Source organism: Siniperca chuatsi, linkage group LG2, assembly GCF_020085105.1.
Source record: "Siniperca chuatsi isolate FFG_IHB_CAS linkage group LG2, ASM2008510v1, whole genome shotgun sequence".
Classification (NCBI taxonomy): domain Eukaryota; kingdom Metazoa; phylum Chordata; class Actinopteri; order Centrarchiformes; family Sinipercidae; genus Siniperca; species Siniperca chuatsi.
In genome coordinates this window covers 24,566,267-24,589,025 of record NC_058043.1, presented here as the reverse complement: position 1 = coordinate 24,589,025, position 22,759 = coordinate 24,566,267, and the positions used below count along the sequence as shown (strand labels likewise).

General features: G+C 43.4%; 1 protein-coding gene across 11 annotated transcripts in view; it reads left to right on the top strand.

Annotated features, from left to right (window-relative positions):
* The window catches only part of magi1b (membrane associated guanylate kinase, WW and PDZ domain containing 1b), a 134,958-nt gene extending 117,938 nt beyond the window's left edge, over window positions 1–17,020 (top strand). For 6 of the 11 annotated variants that reach the window (XM_044170483.1, XM_044170460.1, XM_044170451.1 and 3 more), the window contains 8 exons: window positions 447–639; window positions 2,640–3,011; window positions 5,028–5,231; window positions 8,601–8,694; window positions 8,884–8,974; window positions 9,859–10,002; window positions 12,060–12,198; window positions 14,987–17,020. In XM_044170483.1, coding sequence (XP_044026418.1) covers window positions 447–639; window positions 2,640–3,011; window positions 5,028–5,231; window positions 8,601–8,694; window positions 8,884–8,974; window positions 9,859–10,002; window positions 12,060–12,198; window positions 14,987–16,239 — 2,490 coding nt within the window. In that variant the 3' untranslated portion in view covers window positions 16,240–17,020. Of the gene's footprint in view, window positions 1–446; window positions 640–2,639; window positions 3,012–5,027; window positions 5,232–8,600; window positions 8,695–8,883; window positions 8,975–9,858; window positions 10,003–12,059; window positions 13,697–13,825; window positions 13,906–14,986 lie in introns of those variants that run through there. The other 5 variants (XM_044170489.1, XM_044170486.1, XM_044170485.1 and 2 more) reach the window with 4 other exon arrangements.
* The last annotated feature ends 5,739 nt before the right edge of the window (window positions 17,021–22,759 follow it).

Below are 22,759 nucleotides of genomic sequence, written 5' to 3'. Positions count from 1 at the left end.
AGTGAGTGAGTGAGTGTGTGTGAATGATTAGTTTGTTTCTTTGAACTGATGAGCAGTTAGCATCAGCCATCAGTGTATGAATGTGTGTGAATGGGGTGATTGTGATATGTAGTGTGAAGCACTTTGAGTAGTCGGAAGACTAGAAAGGACAGTCCATTTACCATTTACTTTAGAGCTTCCAGCAGGCTGGAAAGAAAAGAAAAGATGTAATAGTGAGGCTTCAATTGTAGCAGACCTGTACTACATGCCAACTTTATGTCTGCTGTAAAAGTTGGGACATCTTTGAATTCTTATTTAATATATGTATGTGTATGAAATATTTCAATGTACATATTCCAAAAATCTATAGCACGTAGCTTTTGGCAGTCTTTGCCTATTTTTTTCATGATCTAGATTTGTGCACACACCCTCGCAAGTCTCCTCCATCTACTTTGCCTGTGTTTCAGATCTACATCGGCCACATAGTGAAGTATGGAGCAGCAGATGAGGACGGACGCCTGCGGTCCGGCGATGAACTGATATGTGTGGACGGCACAGCAGTGGTGGGCAAGTCACACCAACTGGTGGTGCAACTGATGCAGCAGGCTGCCAAGCAGGGCCACGTCAACCTCACTGTGCGACGCAAAACCAGCTACGCCGGTGAGAAGGAAGAGGGATCAAGATGAGGGAGCAGCCTAGCCTATTAGTGACCTGCTGACAGGGCCAGAAAAGTCAATGTTCAACCACTCCCATGGGAGTGTAACATATTTCTGCCATAATTCACAAGACCTGAACAAGTTCAAAAACTTCTTCAGGTCTTGTGAATTATGGCAAATGCATTAGACACACATGGCCAGAGTGAGAAAACTGGGCCAATAAATGACTTTGACCTTAAGATTTCAGTCCTGGTTGATTCGGTGACACCCATGGCTGCCGTGGTAACAGCAAGCGCGATTTAATACCACGGGACCCAGAATTCTGGGGACAGCAAGCACGTTAAGCAACAGAAGAAATACAACAGAAGAGCAGCTGGTGTACTTGTTTACAGTGCAGCCAAACAGACTCGCGTTGTCTTAATAAAGAAGTCAGTCAATAATCTGCCTTTTTCCATCATGCCATGTGCAACTGCAATCTAATTTCAGGCTGTGCACGGCGCGAGTTGTTTTCCACACAAAAGCAGGGAGCAGTAAAGTTAGTTACCTTGCTTAGAAGCTGGAGGTGTGCAGCCTGCTGCCTGCCTCTTCATCTAGCAGTGACTTCTCCCTCTTGTTCCATTACTCCCTGCAATATTTAGAATGGATCTGCTGTCAAAACATTCTGAAAATTACTACTGTTGTTGCGAGCTAACAGTGGGATGTTCCGTTTGCATTAGCAGTAACTTAATACAGCTTTGACATGGTGTAAAGCTAGTGAACTTTAAACAGTGAGGCTGATATCAGTGAGATAAAATGACTGGGGTTAAAATGGGGTTTAATTTCATGAGGATTATAACTTTTAAAGTCTTAAAAATTAACCTCTAATTGTTACATTCTTATATATATATATATATATATATATATATATATATATATATATATATATATATATATATATATATATATATATATATTTATTTATTTATTTATTAACCATAGTAGTTATTATTATTATTAACCATCATAGTGTCTGTTTCCTTGTAGTTTTGCAAACAAAATCATATTTCTTTATTTGTATCTGATGCCATTATATCATTACTGCCTCTGCTGTTACAGTACAACAGTATTCAGTTGCTGAAAAGCACTCTGTACTTTACATCGCCATGAGCTCAATTTATTTTCATCACAGTTCCATCAGGGGCCTCGGGAGCTGCTTACTGTGTGCAGGGGTTGCCTTCCTCTGTAATAGTCTGGGTGTGTAACGCTAGGAAGCGCTCGCCGGCTACCGCAGGCAAATGCCCCCGCCCATCACTGCCATTCTATTGCTCCGCTCAGCTCCACTCTGCTCCTCAGCAGGCGATAAAGAAAAGCCCATAAATATGATGGAGAGGGTGGTCAACCTTCGGCCCGAAGACAGCAGCCAGACATTAGTGCATTGCCGCTCCCCGTCTGCCTCAGAGCGTTGAGAATATGAGGCGCCTTCCTTGAGCAGTTGCACAGGAAATGAAATGTCCAGATACAACAGGCGGGCTGCGTCTTTAGTTCATCTTTTGTTCAAAACAGATCAGAGAAGAGATTGTTGAAGAGGCTCTTCTCCCCAAGCTGTCTTGCTGGCTTGTCTTTTATCATATCAACATAAACTAGCTGTGTTAGGAGAGAAAAGTGTCTGCGTGTATTTACAATCTTTTTTTATTCTCCGATTGTACAGATAATGGAACACTTTACGGTTTCGTCATATCTTGACAGTTTTGTTTTAATGTTATCTTGCCTTACTATGCACCGGTCTCTTACTCTGCTTTTTCTGTTCTATTATCTCCTGAACTTCTTATGTAATACTGGCTGGCCTAATATTTATCTGTCTGTCTTCATTCTCCTCTTGATCTTTTCGTGTCTTCTCCTGGTCTCACCTCCCTGTCCACAATTTGTTCCTCTTTATACCTTCCATAAATCTCCTCTGTCGTTCTTCTCACTATTTCCTCTCCTTCTCCGCATTTTTCTCACCTTATCCTCCTCTGCCATCTCTAGTTAAAGCAGAGGGAGACGTACCTCCATCGCCAGCGTCCTCCCACCACAGCAGCACCCAGGCGCCCAGCCTGACAGAGGAGATAGGGAAGCGCACTCCGCAGGGCAGCCAGAACTCCCTCAATACCGTCAGCTCCGGCAGCGGCTCCACCTCCGGCATCGGCAGCGGGGGAGGGGGCGGAGGGGCAGGAGGCAGTGGCAACGCTGTGATTGCTGCAGCAGCTGCCACCACCTCCTCTCAGCTCCCCAATGCCACCTCCACTGCCTCCTCCGGCTTGCAGCCCTATGACGTGGAGATCCGCCGCGGCGAGAACGAAGGATTCGGTTTTGTCATCGTCTCTTCTGTGTCGCGGCCTGAAGCTGGCACCACATTTGGTAAGAGATGTCACACTTTTCTGTTTGGAGTGTACTAAAAGTCACAAAATATCTTCAGTCACACTGTTGTTGATTGCACATGCAAATATTGAAGCAATCAGTTTCACTCAGCAAAACATGAAACACACACTATAGCTTTTCCTCATCACCGGGGCCTTTTATCTTCCTATCTTCTTTATGGGCTGCCTTTGTATCATCCATAAAACCACTGAACACTAAATAGCCTGACAACCAGCGCAGACTCTGGCTATTTACAGTCCCACCAGATCAATACCAACACTCTTCAAAGAAGTGGTTCTTCTTTCTCATTTTCGTCTGAGCCTGTCAAACCAAGACACTGAAACCCTTTCTTTGCCTGCAGCTGCTGCTACACTCACACAAGGCTTTCATAATTGATCACAAGTGACGTGGGTCTTACATAAGGCATTTGTATTATTCAGCTGAACTTAAATGGCTTCTGCCGAGCAGGTTGGCACTAAAAGCCTAATGACAACTTAATGAGAATGAGTGCTGCAAGCAGGATGAATACAGGAAATGATCGGTGTGAATAATAGTTATTTATTTACAACGTAGGATCAGAGAGATGCACTGACTCAAAATCACCTTGTCTATATTTTTTAGGTTATTTTGCATCACTTAGCTGATAGTAAATACTGTAATATCTGAGCTTTTCAATAATACGATTCCTTTGATCTCACCCATCCTCGCATATAAAGCTGTTCAAATGGACTCTACTTTGCTTTTTTTACAAACTAGTGTCTTTTCTATGCTGTGCACTCTTTTCCCTACTGCCACGGCTTCCTGCCTACACCACTATGGCATTCCACTCGTCTCTGTGCTCTTACCTCTGTCAGTGTAGGTGGACTGAAAAGGCCTGAAAATGCTCAACTCTCCAGCTTGGCTTACAGAGTGGCAAAGCTTCTTTTCACAGGCCAGAATAGAAAGCATGGGCCAGCAGATTTTATTTGATTTGACCTGACATTTAAAATCTAATGGAAAGCCATTGGCTACATGAAAGTTTCAAACTCAGTTGTTGCTTTCTAATGTGGCATTGGTTCACAGCAGGGATGGTGTCAGAAACCAATCCACCCATACTGTTATTACTGTTACACAGTATTTGGAGAAGCACTTTATTTTGTTCAGAAATGATACAGCATCTCGGTCTTTCTTTTTCTCTGACTCTCTGTCATCTACTTACCACTTGCTATTTTACAACTAGATTCAGTTAAAAAGACAGGTAGAGGTCAGGGTTAAACAAGTTTGTATTGGAATAAAAGAGTAGAAGGCGGTTGAAGGGAGAAATGAATAATAATGAAAAAGAAGATGGAGAAAGAAAGGAGTGATTGCACGCTCCTTTTCTCTGCAGTGACTGATGTCAGACTGCAGACAGAAAAGGGGAGGGAGGAAGAGAAACAGAGAGACCTCAGGGTAGTTGGTGAGATGTCAGCTCTGATGTATGTTTCTCGTCTTCAACTTTCTGCAGGTGCAAGTATTTGGGATGCAGACGACACAACACAGTTTTTTCATTATTAGCTTTTTGCTGCAGAGGGACTCTCATGCAAATATAATAATGATACCCATTTTAGAAACTTGGTGCTGGAGCAGCTTTAAGTAAAAGAGGAGGATGAGACAGAGGGTGGAGGAGGATGAATACATTGGATGTGGAGTTAAGCTTAGTTTTTACAATGGTTTATTTGAAAAACCAATATACAGGAGAAGTACTGAGAACTACAGTATGACAGATTCTCGTATTTCTTTGCAGAGCACACATTTTCCCTTCTTTTCCAAAGCTTGCATTTTGTTCTGTCATCATTCTGATCAGCTTCTCTCAGTGACTTTGGCTTTACTGGCTGTTGGCTGTCTGTGAATTAACCCTTAACCTTCTGATCCTCTTTTTCTACTCCTTTACCCCCTTTCCCATCTTTTTTTCCCTCTCTCTCCAAACGCAATCCAACATCACCCCAAACACACATACACACTGAATCACGCATCACAACATGTCAATGGTGACCATAGCTAGCAATGCATGTGTGGCCATGCCCCACAAAATAGGGCGCATCATTGAGGGGAGCCCAGCTGACCGCTGCGGGAAGCTGAAAGTCGGCGACCGCATCCTGGCCGTGAACGGATGTTCCATCACCAACAAGTCCCACTCTGACATCGTCAACCTCATCAAGGAGGCCGGGAACACCGTCACACTACGCATCATTCCTGGAGACGGTGAGTAAAGAATGACAGTTAAGGACTCCACTTTACAAGCTTGTTTATTATAATTTGTGATTTTATTTGTCTAGTAGTCTCTATTCCCTTGATAAACTGTTGCCAAAATTTGGACCCAGAATCCTCAGGGGTCCTAAAAGGTGCCTTCAATGGTCCTTGTAACAGTGTGGAATATTGCTTACCAGCAAATTCTGATAATATCCCATTCAGTCGGTAGCCTTCAGCCAAACATTAAATTTTAGCCAAACTATTGATCAAAAGCTTGTTTATGAAGATTGCCCAAGTAGGAGTGCAGATTTCTGAAAGTGGCTTTGCTCAGTGGCACACTAATGGCAGTCAAACAATACAGTAATTGAGTTTTGTTATTATTACATTGTCTGATATTTGAGGTGCAGGACAAGTTGTCACTTTCCTGGGTGGTTATTATGTATGCTTGTAGTGTTATATAAAGCATGCAGTTTCTTTACTTGCTTACAAAGTGACTGGAACACCCCTGCAGTGTTGACAGAACTGCTTCTTTGCGGATATTTGGGAACTTTCCCAGCCTTTGCGTTTCTGCCTTCGGCATGCCCGCACTTTGAAATGATAGATGTGTGTGGGTGTGTGTGTGTGAGACGTCCTCTGTGTACGTGGGTGTGTCATTTTTTTTTTGTCAAAGTGGTTTTAAGTTAAAAGTTTGTGTATGTTGTGCTGTGCAGCTGAGAGCTCTCGCTACTTTGTGCTGACAGATCACCCTGGCATGCTTCACAAATACTGTTTAATTAAGTGTGTGTGTGTGTGTGCGAGGAAGGCGATACTCCCTGTCAACCTGCACACTGGTAGAAATTGGAGCTATTTGTCCGCCGCTCGTTGCTTTCCGGCTCACTTCTTATGGATGAGGATTTTTTTTTTCCCGTGGAGCGGTTGATGAGAACAGTGAGCCAAAATTGCTCTGCCAAGAAGACACAGAGAGCAAGAGAGAAGGCGTCAGAGAGAAATAACCGGATATGCTTTGTCGGAAAGTTCTGGTTTGCGTTTATGTGCATGTGTCAAACAAACAGACGCCGTCTGACACAGAGAGAGTGACAGGAAAAGATTGTGGCTTGTGTTTCTAAGGTGTGTCTCTGAGTGACTGCTCTCTCTGTCTCTGTTTACACAAGACTGAGATTTTTGTGTGGATCAATCCTGTCGAAACTTTCTGACATGAATAAATAGCATAGCAAGAGGTTCTTCCAAGGTGAAGTCAGGTTCAGCTCCTTTCCATTGAGCTCCCCTCTCCCCTGTGTGGGAACACAGATGGAGTTTTGTAGTGACTGATGCTCAATACTTATGCAATGACAAGGAAAACAGGCATGGAACTCTTCCTGCTGGCGCACAGTAATGCATGCACAAACAGCTAATGCCTTCATCAAAGCTTGTGTCTCTGCAGCATAGATTTGAGGCGCAGACCAAGCACACCTCATTGCTTCCTATTGTGTATGAGAAGGGAGACAGACGTGCCTGAGGTGATATGATGTGCCCATTTTTTTGCGAAACCTGGGGTATATTGTGTAGTACAGCTCTTCCACTTCTCTTATCTCTTCTCCGTTTCTTTCCCTCTCTGCTCCTCTTTCTCTCTCCTGAATTTCTCATTTTGATTGAACCTGTAACTTGTAACTCGGTCCATTCAGGGCGGGAGGCCATATTGCCAGGGCCAGAGAGAAATTACAGAAACAGCTCAGTGCTTTTTCTTTGCTCCGTGAATGTTTTCAAGCGAGAGGGGAGAAAAGAGGCAGTGGGTCGAGAGCGGAACGGAAAGACAGAGAGAAACGGAGCTCATTCGATTAATTTCCAGACAGAAAACAGTGGGAGGAGAAATAAATGGAGAGAGGCAGCAGAGTGGAAGGAGTGGGTTATGCAAATGAGCAGATGGAGGGGCGAATAGGGTTTATCGGGACAAATTTTAGGCTGCAAAAGTGAGAAATGGGCAACAGAAAATATGTGAGATTGTAACACAGTTGGTGGTTGATGCCAGAAATTCTTCTGGGGGAATTATTCATCACGCACTCGCATACATCCAGCACTAGAAGATTCTCCTCAATGTAGTCTGAAAATGAAGCTCGCCCCACCCACGCTGCAGCTCGATGAGTTGATTTTGTACCTCGTGGACAATGGACAATCAAAGAGTTAAGCCAACAGGCTCCAAGGGGACCGATGTAGGTGGACGAGATGAAAAGATGTGGGGGGAAGTGACCGTGAGAGGAATAGCGAGTAGGAGACTTAGAAGAGAGGAGTGGAGAGTTGTAATCAAATAAAGGACACATGTAAATGGCCAAGAAAGATTAGGTTGTTAATGGGAAGAAAGGTTTCTTTATGCGGCAAGAGTGGCATAATGATGGTCTGTTTATGTCGTTAGAGCCCAGCATGATTCATTGATAACACAAAATGATTGAATCAGTGTTAAGATTAGATAAAAGACAAAATAACCAGGAGCCTTTATGTCCCTAGAGGCTGCAAGTGTGCATGTTTCGTGTTTGACAATTCACAGGCAGACAGGAGGCGTTTCAGTCCACAGTGAGATGTACACCTTTTGGAAAAGAAACACAATTTGACAAGTGCCTTGACAAAATGATTGATGGCACAAACGTAATCTGCCGTATTATTCTGGTGTCCTGGGTCTTGGCAAAGCGGTGGAGGAAGCCTGCAGGCTGGTGGAGCTGGTGGTGGTCCCCGTGGGTCAGCTAAGGTTTGTAGCTGACAGCTGCTGAATCTACACCAATGCTGGTGAAAAATGAAAGTGTTTCATGTTTGAGATATAGATTTATTTCTGATACACAGAGTGTTCCAGGACCCCAGAGACACTTCTATTAGAGTATTTTTATGGAAATTATAATGAAATTAGAAGCTCTATGGAAGAAGCAAATGTCAAATTTACTCAGTGTAGTTAGAAGGTTTTTATATTTGCACGAGGCTGACAGGTCGGTCAGTCGGTTGGTCCACCAGTTTGGTCCAGACTGAAATATCTCAATAACAATTAAATGGATTTCCATTCAATTTGGTGCAGACATTCATGATCACCAGACAATGAATCCTACTGACTTTGGTGATCCACTGAGTTTTCATCTAGCACCACCAAATACCTGCAAAACTAAACTAAACTGACATATCCAGAATCCACATGTTAGCATGCTGACATTAGCATTTAGCTCAAAGCACAGCTGTGCTTAAGTACAGTCTCACATACCTGCTAGCATGGCTGTAGATGCTTTCTATAAAGCCAGTTTGGTTGCTTTAGCATGCAGATAGAAACATACCAAATTTTATTATGTGTCAATTCAAAATCTAGCCTAAACTGTGTTTGACTGTTGGATGGAAAAGTCGCAACAACCTTTCTTCTCTCACCCTCCTCAGAGTCATCAAATGCATCTTTGTTGACCAATGCAGAGAAGATCGCCACTATAACCACCACTCACACACCTCAGCAACAGGCTGCACCTGAGGCCAGGTAAGGGGCACACTGGGAAATTGAGTGTTTTGTACTGAACAAGTGTAGTCCTTTTTAAAAAGGCAGTAGAATGTTGAACTTTTCAGATGAAGTGTCAAAAGTATGCCGATTAAATTCCTCATTTAATGCCTGAGATGCGTTCAATCTCTCACTGTTTTGATCACACTGACTGCTATCTTTCTGTCTCAGGAACAACACCAAACCAAAACAGGAGTCGTTTGAATTTAAAGCCCCACAAGGCCCTCCTCCCCAGCCCCCGACACAACAAGTCTCACCTCAGGTAAGGAAGGACACGCCTGTCATCCATTCACCTGTCACTTCATTTGTACATCCATCCATTTCATGTCTCCATCAAACACCCCAGCAATCTGCGCTCCATCCCGTCCACATTCATCTCTTTATACATCCATCCAGCTGTTCTAGCACCCAAACATCCATTCATCCTCTGCCCCTTCATGCATCAACCAATCCACCCACCTACCTTCCCAAGGACAAACAAAGTGCATTTTTATTTATTTATTTTTCCCTTTACTTCTACCTGCTGGCGTTATCAGAGTCCATGCATTAAGGAAAGCCTGTTTGCTTTCAAAGTAACCCCTCAGTCCACTGTGTTCACTGCTGAATTAATCTGGCGGTGTGGAGATGGCTCTCACAGATAGCATTGATCCCTCAGCAGAGGAGATTAGGAGGGCGTGAAGACAGGAGCTGCTGTGGCTGTCTGCCTGTCCTTGTGGTGCCCGGCAAACACACACACACACACACACACACACACACACCAATTCAATTCAATTGGGCTTTATTGGCATGGGAAACAGATGGTAAGATATGGTCTCTCTCTCTCTCTCTCTCTCTCTCTCTCTCTCTCTCTCTCTCTCTCTCTCTCTCTCTCTCTCTCTCTCTGTCCACCCAGAGCCCAAGGCATCAATAATTCAGCATCTTACACCTGAGCATATTCATGTACACACACACACACACACACAGTCTGGCACACCTATTATATAGGTGTGACTTTCCTGAAGGTGGCATTTGTCCCATGCTCCTGAAATAGAAGTCCACTTCAAAGGACACACACTTCAAATCTGAATCACAAACCTTGATGCAAATGTGTCTTTCTCCCTCCCTCTCTTTCCTTGCGCGTCTGTGTGTGTGGTCTGTTTCCATCAGGATGCTGAGTTCTACTCAGTGGATCTGGAGCGAGACAACAAAGGCTTTGGCTTCAGCCTGCGGGGGGGCAGAGAATACAACATGGACCTGTACGTGCTGAGGCTAGCTGAGGACGGAGCGGCCGTCCGCAACGGAACGATGAGGGTATGGACACAATGTACTAACAGCATTCACACATAAAAAAACATTAGATGTTTCCAAATATTAGGCCCCGTTTAGGTTTTTATATCTTAGGAACTTTCATATCAGAAGAGTTTTGTTGTGGCAAATCAGTGGCACTCCACTGATTTTAGACATGAAGTTGAGTTTACTTGTCCTAGGAAGTATTACCCAGCCTCTGAAAACAGTTGTATATAACCCCTGATCTCCCAACAAGGCAATACTAATTCGCTATAGTACCCCATTTAATATTGTATTGAATTATAAAATATTTTTTAATTTTTCTATGTATTCTTGTGTCCCTTGAAAATGAGATCTTGGTCTCTTACTTTAATAAATAAAGGTTACATGCAACTGTGATATTAATAGTCATTCTGTAACTGGAATACTTCCAAATGAATTGATTATAGCAATATTAAGCTGCATTCCTTGGAACCAACCAAAAGATCCCCTGGGGTCCATTGTCCATTTGGACTGTTTTGGCTTATTATGGCACATACATGGACAGTTCTCTCAACTGTTTTAGTTCATTTTACTCTATTTTGGTCTTCTTGCTTTTAGCTTCGATATCCTGCCATGTAGCTTTATGTTTTTATGTCCTAATGTATGAAGAAAGTACCTGGGGAATTTCTTGATCAGGGCAGTACTTGCTAATCATCACTGTAAATGTTAACAAACAGTTAGAAGGGGACAATGTGGAATAATAGGACTCCAGTATTACAAGATGTCTGAGCTGTGTGAGAGACATTTGCATACATCTCCAAAATGTCAACTTTTCATGAGCTAAGAAAAGCGGCCTCATTTTCAGCTTTGTAACAGTGCATTCTTCAGATAATCCAATGGGTTTTTTAATGGTTTATTTAATTTAAGGAACACGTAATCCTTCAGTTTATCTGAAAAATCACCAGAATTGGAGATGTGGTTTTCATTGGACAAGGCTTCACATTTCTGCACTTGCAGCACAACAACATGCCTCAGAAATGATTAGATTTGGACTGTTATATATTGATTCCCTACTTTCAGGTGCAGTCTAAGCCAGTTGACTGTGTCGATTAACAAGGGAGCTGATGATACTACCGCATAGACTTTAGAATCTGTAGATTTGAATTCATTAATGGTTGTCCACTGGTTTGTAAAGTGCCATACATACATGCTACAGAAGCTGTCATGAAACTGTAATATTTAACCTTTATTTTGATTAATTGCGTAAACCAGTAGCACTGCTTGATTGAATATACAATGCAGGGTTAATTGATTCTCCCCTGTTTGCATGGGAGAGATATGCGGAGAGCCTTATAGCACATATTGTGTATTCATGTGAGAGATAAGGGAGTTTTTGATATATGTTAATACGCTACAGTGAGGAAGTGTGGGAGTGTGGGTGTGCATGTATTAGCACATTTGTACATGCATATATGAATACATATGTGTGTTTGTGCAGCTTATTAGCAGAGATATTAATAGTAGCAGCTCTGTGAGGCAGAGAGAGGTGTCAGTGAGAGAGATCCATTTTCTGCCAGAGCGGAATTCCCTCGGCGCAGGCAGCACTGACGGATAACTTGAGGCGTGGAGGCAAAGAATCGGGAAGCAAAAAGTCTTTCTTCTGGCTCCTGTCCCCCCTCCCTCTCAATTTCCTCTCTCAGTTGCTGCTTTTCGACGCAATTTGCCCTCTCTGGAAACTGTTGATTTAGGAAAAAAAATGTTCTTGTTTTGCAGTTTACCGTTCGGAGTGTTCGATATGTAACTTCTGCTCAATCTGTCCTCCCTTTCCTTCCCTTCTGCTGTCATCGTGTCTCTTTGAACCTTCATGCCTCTCATCTTTCCTCTTGTGTACTTTCTTCCCCACTGTCACTTGTTTTCTGCATTCTGTCTTGCTCTGCTGTCTCCTCTCCCTTTTCTGGCTTTTGCTGTCTCTCCTTTTTCCCTCTGATTTACCTCTTCTCCCTTCCATCTTCACCTGTCACTCTGTCTCCCTTCTCTGCCTCCCACCTTTTGCTTCCTCCTTCTCTTCCTTTCCTTCCTGGTCTTCTTCCTTTCCGTAGGTCGGCGATGAAATCTTGGAGATCAATGGCGAGAGCACCAAGGGCATGAAGCACGCGCGAGCCATTGAGCTCATCAAGAGTGGAGGCCGGCGCGCCCATCTGGTGCTCAAGAGGGGTGACGGCTCTGTGCCTGAATATGGTGGGTCAATCTACGAAAACATTCCCTTCTCTCCCATCTTCACGCCCTGAGCCAGGGGACGCCCAGTGGACGGTGGTGGGTCGAAGGGGAAAGAACTATATTACCCTCACAGGACCCTTCACCCATCCCTGGGACAAACCCACCAGGGAGGGGGACGGGGTTGGTTGATCTTGGGTGTCTTTCTGGTGGAGGTCACTCCTGGGCTTTGGGATTTTGGGGGGGAGCAGGGGTGGAGTGCTCCTGTGGGTGCTGTTGCCCCCTCCTGCTGTCACCTGCTCTCAGTTTCCATGTCATCCCGCTGTCACTTTTCACCTTCTGGCCACTGAGCAAAAGCACTCCGCTGGGACTTTACAGAAAGGTGGTGGGTCTGATTTCAGTGCTACATGAAAACAGAAACTGTTTACAGGGTTCGAATGACCAGAGTAGTGAAAATCAATGTTTCTTGTGAGTAAGAAGTAATATTGAGGGCTCCAAATCCTCATTAAACACTAATTTCGCATTGAGAGGAAAAGAAAACTTGATCCATTGCATCCCATGATAAAGTGGGACATCTCGCAGCTTTGGTTAGGCCATGACACAAACGTATTTATGATATTTATTGAAGGTGAATGTAAGCTACTGAACTCTTAAGGGTTTTAAGTGAGAACTGTATTGAGATGAGAGGAAATCTCACTATACTGTGCTTGACATTACTCACTAATCCATGGATTTTATTTGCACCCACTGTTAATGTCATTGAAAAGCTGTGACGATAGGAACTCCACCCCTCCCCATTCAAAAAGAAAAAGAGTCGCTCCAATTATATAGACATTTTGTACAGTGATGAAAAGAATAAAGGCAAGTATTTTTGTTCCATGTACAGAGCCATGAATGGAAGCCACATATTAATGGATAAAAGTCTATTGCTGCATGAACTTGTCAAAAGTGTAAATTGGATCCCCCTTCTATTGTCTATTTTCCATAATATTTATGGAGCGTTTCTTTTTTTAATCGTATTGACCAGTTTTGATTGATAGTCACGAGTCATCATAAATGTTTTCGTTTTCTTTTCGTTACTTTTGTTTGAGTGGAGATGCATTTGCCTGTCAAAGTTCATCAATGTAATTTTATTTGCGCTAAGAATGTGCTGTCTTAACCTGCACCAATATGACATCATGTGAACTTGTATATTTTGGATCATTGTTTGTACTTTTTTAGTTGGCACAACCTTTGACAGTCTTGCCAGTACTTCTTTTGATTTCTGTCAGCAATGTAAAACTGCTTCATACGCTGTTGTTGTGGGTGTGTGAGTTTCACTGTCTTTTTTTTTGGGGGTTGGGTTTCTGCTGCTTCTGTGTCCACATGTTTAGGTGTGTGTGTCAGAGTGTGTGCGCTTGGTTCTAGGACTTTTCTCTGTAACTGATGGTTTCCACTGAAGTTTGGGCAATTTCCTGGACTGTCTCTTTATTCTGAATGACTCAATGATCAAATAAACACATTTTTTTTCATTGAAAATCAACACAATAATTCTCCTTTTCTTCCTTCAAGTTTGTTCCAAGCAATCTAAATCCTGTGCTTTTCTCTTTTTTTCTGCTTTTTTGTATCTTCCCTTCTTCCCATATTGCGCTGGGCTCTTGTCTTCCTTCAGGGATGGTCGCTCCCCATCTCACTGCATGTATGAGAAATGACAAGATGGGGGAGGCCTCTGTCCTCCAAAATCAGACCACGGTTTGTAACTGTCCTCCCCTGTCGTCTGGCTCTCCCTCCCACTTCCTGTCTTTTTTTTTCTTTGTCTCTTTTTCTCCATCCTGATCCTTGTGTGGTGTGGCCTCAACTCACCCATGCCCGTGCTCTACTCCATGCATACAAATCCATTCACCAAAAATGCATTGCCAGTACTGCCATAGCCGCTGTTATGGATACTTTATGCATATGTCTGCACCAGTTGCATTTAACCATTTGGCAACAAGTCCAAAGGTGAAATGAGTGTTAGTTTGCGCTAGTTAAATAGTTAAGAGATTTACACTACCAAATATAATCAGAGAACATCCTCTTTGTTATTGCTAGTTTTCTGCTATAGTTGTATTTCTGCAGTTTGTAGTCTTTCCTTAAAATGCAGACCTGAAGATGTATTTACAAGGAAAACTGGGTAGAACAACTGTAAGGTTTAATCCTAAGAATCTGATAATAAACAAAGCATTGTGGTGGCTGCTTATGTAGACAATTTAGTGAGCCTAACAGGGAATTTACTTTAAGGTAAAACAGTTAACATATGTAAAATAGTGCGGAACATTTAATTCTTCGTGTCTTAGTAAAATGCCACCTAAACCGCACACATTGTTACAGCAATACAGCAATAGTTTCCGGATCTCATCTTGAGAATTTTATTTGCTTTAAACATTTACAAAGTGTCTAAGGCATCATGATAGTGCATGAAAGAGCATGGCTAATCAGTACAATCAAGCAGCATCATCAACATGCAGCACATTGGCACTGACTGTAACCAGCCGTCCGACCAGCCAAGTCCATTCTGCTTCAGAGAGGTGACCCCAGGTAGACCTGGGTCCAGGTTTGTTGTGGGTAACAAGTCTCTTCAAGCAATGGCTGCCTTTGTGTCACTGCCTTTTTATTAAGTTTTACCATTGGCTGTGCCATCCAACTAGCCATCTTTACTGGCATTAACATCAGAATGGCTTCCATTGGAAATGTCTGAGTGATTTAGCATGGTTAATGTGAAAGCAGATAGGAGCTTTTAGAGTCTAGATGCATGTTTGATCCCCCTGCCCTCGTCTGTCACACTGTGTTGCAGACGGCAGCCCCAACAACAGCAGCGCAGCCAACCCAGTCTCAGGGTTACAAAACGCTGCGGAAGTGAGCGCCCTGCCCCCAACCAATGCACCATCGGAGTCAAGCAACCCACCAGAACCCCACCAATCATCCCGGAGCAAGAAGGAGCCAACTCGCCACTCTACCGGCACCGGCAAGCACCACCATTCCAACCACCGCCACCGCTCCCCCAACAAGAAAACCAGCAAGGGAAGACACAAGGGGAGAAAATCCACAGGGAAAGATGTGTCCAAGAAGAAGGATGACAAGGGAAGCGACGGCCACCGCCACCATTCCAGCGGGCAACACCGTAGCCGCCACCGTTCGCCTGACAAGGGGCACAGCCGGTCGCGCAGTGCAGAAAACACCCTGGAGGGCCGTAACGGGCGACACCGCCACAGCCGCTCACCTGACAGACGCCACGGTCAGCACTCCTCCTCTTATCACCACCATCGCTCGCCCTACCGCTCTCCTTATCGCTCATCTCACCCTCACCGCTCGCCTCCCCGCTACAGGTCCCCCCACCGCTCTCGGCACCACTCCCCCACCAGACGCCATGCCCACTCATCAGACCCTTACCGCCGGTACCCTTCCCCAGAGAGACAGAGCCGCAGCAATGAGAAGCCCAACGGGGATGAGGCCGTATTGAAGGAGCCACCCAAGACTCCTGAACTCAGCCTGCATTTTGAGGACAGCATCCTCCGTGAGCCCCCAGCCCTGGACCGCCTGAACAGGGAGGCCACACTTCCACTACTGCGCAGGGAGGAGCGCCTGTATGGGGAGGACAGTCTGCTGATGAGAGCCTCCTCCACTGAGAGACCTTTCATGGGGGACAGCCTGCTAAGGAACGTGGCATCCCGCGGCCAGAGAGACGCCTACAGAGACACTACCTTGCCCAGAGTGCGCACCCCCGACTCAGATTCAGCCTTCAAGAAGTACAGCTCGCTGCTGAGGGGGCGCTCACCTGAGAGGACGGAGAGGGATGGGCGCTACGCCAGCCGAGGTAGTTCCCCCGAGCCGCAGTACCGAACCCGCAGCCTCGGACGAGACATCTCCCCGGTCAGGAGCTTCAGAAGGGACGACTCGGAAGACGAAGAGGACGATGACAATATGGTAGCGGCTAAGGTGAGAGAGTACTACAGCACGCTCAAGACCGACACCAGTCGCTCATCCAAGCCAACGCTTCCTGAGCCCAAGAAGACCTACAAGGATAACCCCAAAGATCTCAGCATCTGATTGGACGGCTGTCAGCCAATCACAGCCGCTACCCACAGAACACCTCAAGTACTCAATCCCATCATCACTTGGTTCTACAGAAATGCACCCAATTGTGAACACATACACACACACTCATACACACACATAACAATGTTGAGTTACTAACAAGACAGTGATTCCAAAATGACTTTTGAAAGCGTTTTTTTCTTTCTTTTTTTAATTGTGTTTCTTTTTTCCTTTTTTTCCCTTGTTTTTGGTTAAGCATTCTACATTTACAGTAACTCAGACTTTTCCAGAAAATGTAAAACCATAAAAAACAATGATGTGCCTAACAGTTCCATTAATGAGCGACATTATGTTTTTGATTTGATATGTGACGGGCATTTTGTGCCGCACTGTCAGATGATGAAATGTACTTTTCCACGAGGATCCCATGGAAGTACCACGCACCTGGATCACTGTAACCGGTGCTCACAATGATGCTGTGCATGTCTTTACCGGTTTCAATGTCTCTCTCTCTCTGTCTTACTCTCTTTCCCGCCTTTATTCTCTGTCTGACTCTCTCTCTCTCTCTCTCTCTCTCTCTCTCTCTCTCTCTCTCTCTCTCTCTCTCCCCCCAGTGCCACTGTTTTTTAGACATTTGACCAGACTATAGCACAAGCCTGCGTTTGTTTGTATATTTTTGACAGTTTGCAGTATGTGTACATTCAGAGGTGATCATTTTAAATGAATGAAGGGAAAATTAAAAGTTAAACTATGATGATGATGTTAAAATAAAATAATATATTCAACAAATGAACAAGTGTGTGGTTGTTTTGGTTCCGTCTCTTTGGTTATCACAGCCATTAGAATCATTTTGGGATTTGATTTAAGACATTGACGTTCCTAACAGGTTTAACTATACAAACATGGAGTGTAAGTGTCATAGCGAGGCAGATATTGGGTGGCAGGTAGAAAGTGTATCTTAAGAGTCTGTAGAGTACCGAGCTCTCATCATTTGAGCAAACAAAAGAGTGAGGAGGCTGACATTGTTATCTCAGGCCTCCCAAACGTGTGTGTGGAAATAAAGTCTTTGAAGAAAAGTAAAGCAAAGATCCTTTCAGAACATCAAAGCCTGGATAGAACAGTCTTAAAAAATGTTCCTCCACTCACTGCTTACTTTCATTTGTGCCTTTTCTATGCCCTATTTCTCCCATTGTCCTCAACAGTCCTTCCCTTCCTCTTCTTCCTCCATTCTGTTTGCTGAAAGATTTTTCATTTGATAAGAACAGACAGCGGGGAATCTGCGTCCCTATTTCAGTGACAGCGGTAGGTGGGTGATGATGCTGGGGAGGGGTGTGTTGTGTTTTTTTTTCCCCTCCCTGAAACAACAATGGGGGGAGATGAGAGGAAAAACAGCAGAGAACAAAGTGGTCACTCCTGGTGACCTGTGAATGCCAGCAGGGATTTACTACTGCAGAAAAATGAAATATCTTGTCTGGCAGTGCTTGATGCTGATGATATACAAAAAGATGAGACACAGCATGTATTTGCAACTGCTGAATTCAGTCCAAGATACATGAGAAGTTTTTTTTTTTTTTAACTTTAATCTTTTTAATAATATTTAAGATACTGGCATTGAAATATTCAAGGTGGCATGTTTGGCTACTAATTCTATGATAATGTCTGTTTAGGTAATATTTACCTTCCTCACACCCTCACTTAGACATTGGATGCATGTGTGTGTGTGTGTGTGTGCTTAAACATGAGAACTGTGAAGATTTTCTGAGCTTACATCATATGAAGGTTCTTCCAATTGCTACCGCACATGCCAAGGTACTTAATACCATGTGTTCGAAAGTGCATTCAAGATTACCCTGTGGACACAATCTGCAGCTCATAAGAGGAAATGGGAAGCAGAGATGAAGCATCACGATCAAACAGTAACATATCAGAGCTTTTCTTGGCCCAGTTTCTCTGCAATTCAACAGGGCCTCAATGCATTTTACTCCTTTTGATGCAATGATCTGAAAGTGTTTTTACATGGCCACATTAAGGGATCTTGCTGCGCGCGCTAGACACATGCATTGCAACACATTTTTAAGATTATTGATTACAAAATATAAGGGTTTTATTGTAAACGAATGCCTATAAAAATATATAATTTTAATTTTGTATTATTTTCACTACAACTAGGTCAAATTTTTACTCATGTAAGAATGGGGTCTTATTCAGGACGTACTGCAGTCCACAAAGAGACATAGAGGAGATGTTTGTATCCTGCAAACACTTCTCCTTTCTTTCTCCTCTCTCACAGTGAAGGGGGAAGCAGCTCCTAAATAATGGATGTAATCCTCTTTCCAGCACCAAAACACTCCTCCCCTCTCTTTAAATCTCTCTCTCCCTCTTTATCAGGACATACTCCACTCCTCATCATCAAATGCAGAAACAGAGCTCCATGTTTTATTGCTTGTGCGACCCCAGAAATTATTAATAACCTGTGCCTGGTGACAGTTTATCATGCCGGTGCCAAGCAGAAGGAAGAGACGGTAATGAAATGTCCAATAACAACATGACCACAGCCCAGCGCAGTGACAGCCCGCCAGGTCAAGCCATTCCACCATCAGCTTGGCTCCAGGTGCTCTCGCTCCGACCTTGGAGACCCTCTGCTCCCCTGTTGCCATGGAAACACCGATGCAACTGGCTCTTTGCTCAAGCTGACTGGAGCAGACAAAAGTTGCAGATGCGTAAACAAGGCTGAGGGAGGAAAGTAAATGAAAAGAAAACAGGAGCTCAGGGTTATTTTTGGCTGTGTGCTCAGGATTTCAAGAAGCTTTCACTAAAGAGAGGGAGAAAGTTTCTAAATTTTGAACTCACTTTTCTCACAGGAAGCTCAGCATCCTATATAACAAGACTGTTGTAGTTCACGCCGCTGTCATGTAGTAGCTGTTCTTTGTCCTAATACTGTTTCCATCTCATGCTCAGCTGTGCATGGAAATCGGCCTTCTCAGGGAGAGAGAGGTGTGGTGGAGAAATGTGTTGTGGCTGCTCAAAGGGCATTTCATGCAGTGTGTGTTTTTCTTATTATGGTTACAATAACTCAATAGGATATGGTACATGTAACGCTTGAGACTATTGTAGTGGACGGTTTAATAAATAGAAAAATGGCCGCAGCCTCTTGCAGTTGTCACATTAATCAATCAGCAGCTTTTAGAAAGAAATCCATTGACACTGTCTCAAAAGATTAGTATTTTTTAATTAAATTATGCCTTTTCTTCCTTTAGTTGGTGCCATCCAGATCTTTTATTTTATCCCAGTGCTTCCTTGATAAATATCTTTCAAAAATCCCATTGTTGATTGCTTAATTTGCCTTAACAGCTGGTAGTTTTGTGCTTGATTCAAATTCAAATTAATAAGAGACATTTTACCTAATACTCTCGTTAGAGCACTCATATGCATTCATTGGTTTGTATTTGTATTTACATCTCCGAACACTACTTTTTTTCCAGTACATTTTAGCCATGCTAGCAGCGTAGCTCTGTGGATGGCAATGTCAGTCAGTCCACCACTTAAGTTCTGACTGAAATGTCTCAACTACTGGATGGATTACCCATGAAATTGTGTACAGACATTCAGCCTACTGACTTTGGTGTTCCCCAGACCTTTTTCTACCTCTGCCATAAGGTTGTCATTTTTGGTTTTGAGTAAATACTTTAACAGCTATTGGGATGGATTGCTGTAAAATGTGGTGTAAATATTTCAGGATCTAGAGGATGAATTTGATTTACTGTGTGATTCTCTGATTTTTCCTTTAGCCCTGCCAGCAGGTTCATATTTTTTGGTTCAAAGAGAAATATCTCAACAACTGCTGGATGGATTGCCATGACATTTGGTACAACCATTCATGTTACCCTCAGAATGAATTGTAATAATTGTAATAATAATAACTCATGACATTCCCATCAGCCGCAGCTGTACTTTGTGTTTAGTGCTAATTAGAAAATGTTGGCATACTAAAACGCACGGAAAAATGATTACTTGTAATGGTGTCACTCATTGTGACAAAACCAGAGAATTATTACCAACTTTGCAGTTCCCCTCAGTACTACAGAGTGTTTTAGCATCTTAGCTCATTGTTTTTTGCTTATAGCACAATAGTTGTTTTGGTTCACTCTCATTAATGCCATTTCCAGTCGCAGCAGGCAGCTGTTTGTAATGAAAAAGATCTGACAAACCAACTGCACAATACCTGCACCCAATGGCCAGTACCAAACGGCAGACAGACGAAGTTAGCAACTAGCTGGTGAACATATTGGAGCATTTAGCAGCTAGAGTCAGATATATCCCCAGTGGAGGCCAAAAGAAAAGTGACTCCTGGACTTCCATTCATACGTAAATAGGTTCCTTTTATATCAGTGTTATATCTACGTTGTTGCCCTTTTTCTAGGCAGACATTTTAACTTGTCATAGGAAAACCAACAGTTGTAACCTATAAGATTAACAATGGTTCTGTTCTATTCAAGTGTCCAAATAAACCATGAGGATGAGCCAGCATGCACAATACCAGGACCCAGAAACCGAATCAGTAATTTAATATTAATTAATATTTATTATAGTGTTCATTTCCCATTGTGACATGTTAAAATGTCTTCAGTGCATGTTTAAGTAACTGTAATCAGGTACAGGTGTTGCTACCTTGGGGGTACCGTGAATGCTTGTTGCTGTGGAATATTTTGGTTTATTTGAAAAGAGGTTGATCAATGGACTATGCCGCAACAACGCTTGGTGAGTGGTAAAATAAATAGTCACATTGAGCAGAAGTCCTCCAGTGGCAGTTAAGGTCACCAGACGGTGAGTTGATCAAGACGTTCCAGAGCTCCTTAAGTGGCTCCTTAAGTGGAGGGTTTATGTCCCCACAGTGACCACTGTAGCCACTACTTTAGAGATGTCAAGACACTGAACTTTTGCCTGCCCCATAGGTGTCGCTCTTGGCTTCTCTCCTCTGTTGAAATGTGTGCATGTATGTGTGTCTAACAGGTAGAGAAGCAAATCCCCCACTTGTGCTGCGTGTGGTGTGCAGATTCAAGTGTTTTTCTTCTCGTCAGGTCTCTGTCTCAACTAAATCCCTCATCCTGTTTCATGCATACGGTGCTCCTGATCAAAGGCAAATTATAGTACACCTTACAGTAAGAATAACACAGTTTTAAAAGTGACTCATCCACTTTTAGAAAAGTAATGGCACTTTGGAAGCTGCCTCGGACTGAGCCAATAAAATAGTTATAGTGTCATAAGAAATGCATGCGGAAATGTCATCTTTACCTGTTGCACTGTTGAATGATTCATTTCAAACTTTGTGTGAGGCCATTCAGTCATGATTATTCCAAGACGGAGATACCATCCAGACCTTGTGATCAGTGTTTTATTCAAATCTTTCTTTGGAATATGTTATGAATTGTAGCCATCAAGATGAAAAACCTTCAGTTTTTCGCCCCCCCAAAAACAACAATGTTGAATATCATTGCAATATCCTTATTCAGTCTGTAAAATAACTGTGCTTTTATTGTTGTCACTCTTAGAGAGTGAGCTAATGAAGGCATTGCCGTGAACTTTTTATAAGCAGGTGTTTTGAGTCAGTTTGATAGAGGGGACACTGAGCTGGAGGACACAGATGATGCTCCCTCCACAGCACAGAAGCAAAGAAGCAAGACACTTTCATAAAGATAGGTCCAAAACTGCTGCCCGCGTGGGTGAAGATGTACCTTGCAACACTGGCATATGGCACCCAGCAGACCAGGAAGGAATCACCACCGTGTGTGACCTCACGCTCGGCCCTCTGGGTGGTCTCGGGAGACTGTCCTCCCAAGAAATACGACCGCCCAGGTCCTTTCAGCAAATGCCCCAAAACCACATATGATTACGTTCATGTGACAAAGCACTTTTGCAACTGTAGTAATTATGACTCTTGTCTATCAGGTGCAAAGCAGAAAGTTGGGTGACACTATTATAGAGCCACGAAGTCTGCATAAGATGGATGGATGGGTCAACAAATGTGGGACTTTGACATTTTGACTTCCTGTTTCCGACAGTCAATGTTGGTTTCTTTTAATCATGACCCCTATCATTCCCTCATGGTTATTATTGTAACCATGACAACGAAAATCCCCTAACCTTAATGAAGTAGTAATTTTACCCCAGACCAAGATGTTTTTCTAACCTTTAAGGTGGGATATATGATTCTAATCCAATACATGTCTTTTTTGTCAAATTCAGCGAATATCTCCTCACAGTCTGTTCTGTGTGTGCGCTGAGAAAAAAATCTGGTATTACTCAGCCCTGGCTCTGTAAATGGGCGACAAACAAAGTGGCTCGGACCGAGCCACACAACACTATTCCAGCCATGATTCGTGTGTCAGGTAACGGTATATGACTTGCCCACGGACATTCAGCTTACTTTCTAGTTTGCTAAGATCTGCTGTTGTTGTGATGTTAGCTATAGTAGCAGGAGAGTTGTGAGTAGGTTTGCTGGCTCTGGGAAACGTCTCGTCCTCTCTGGCTGTTA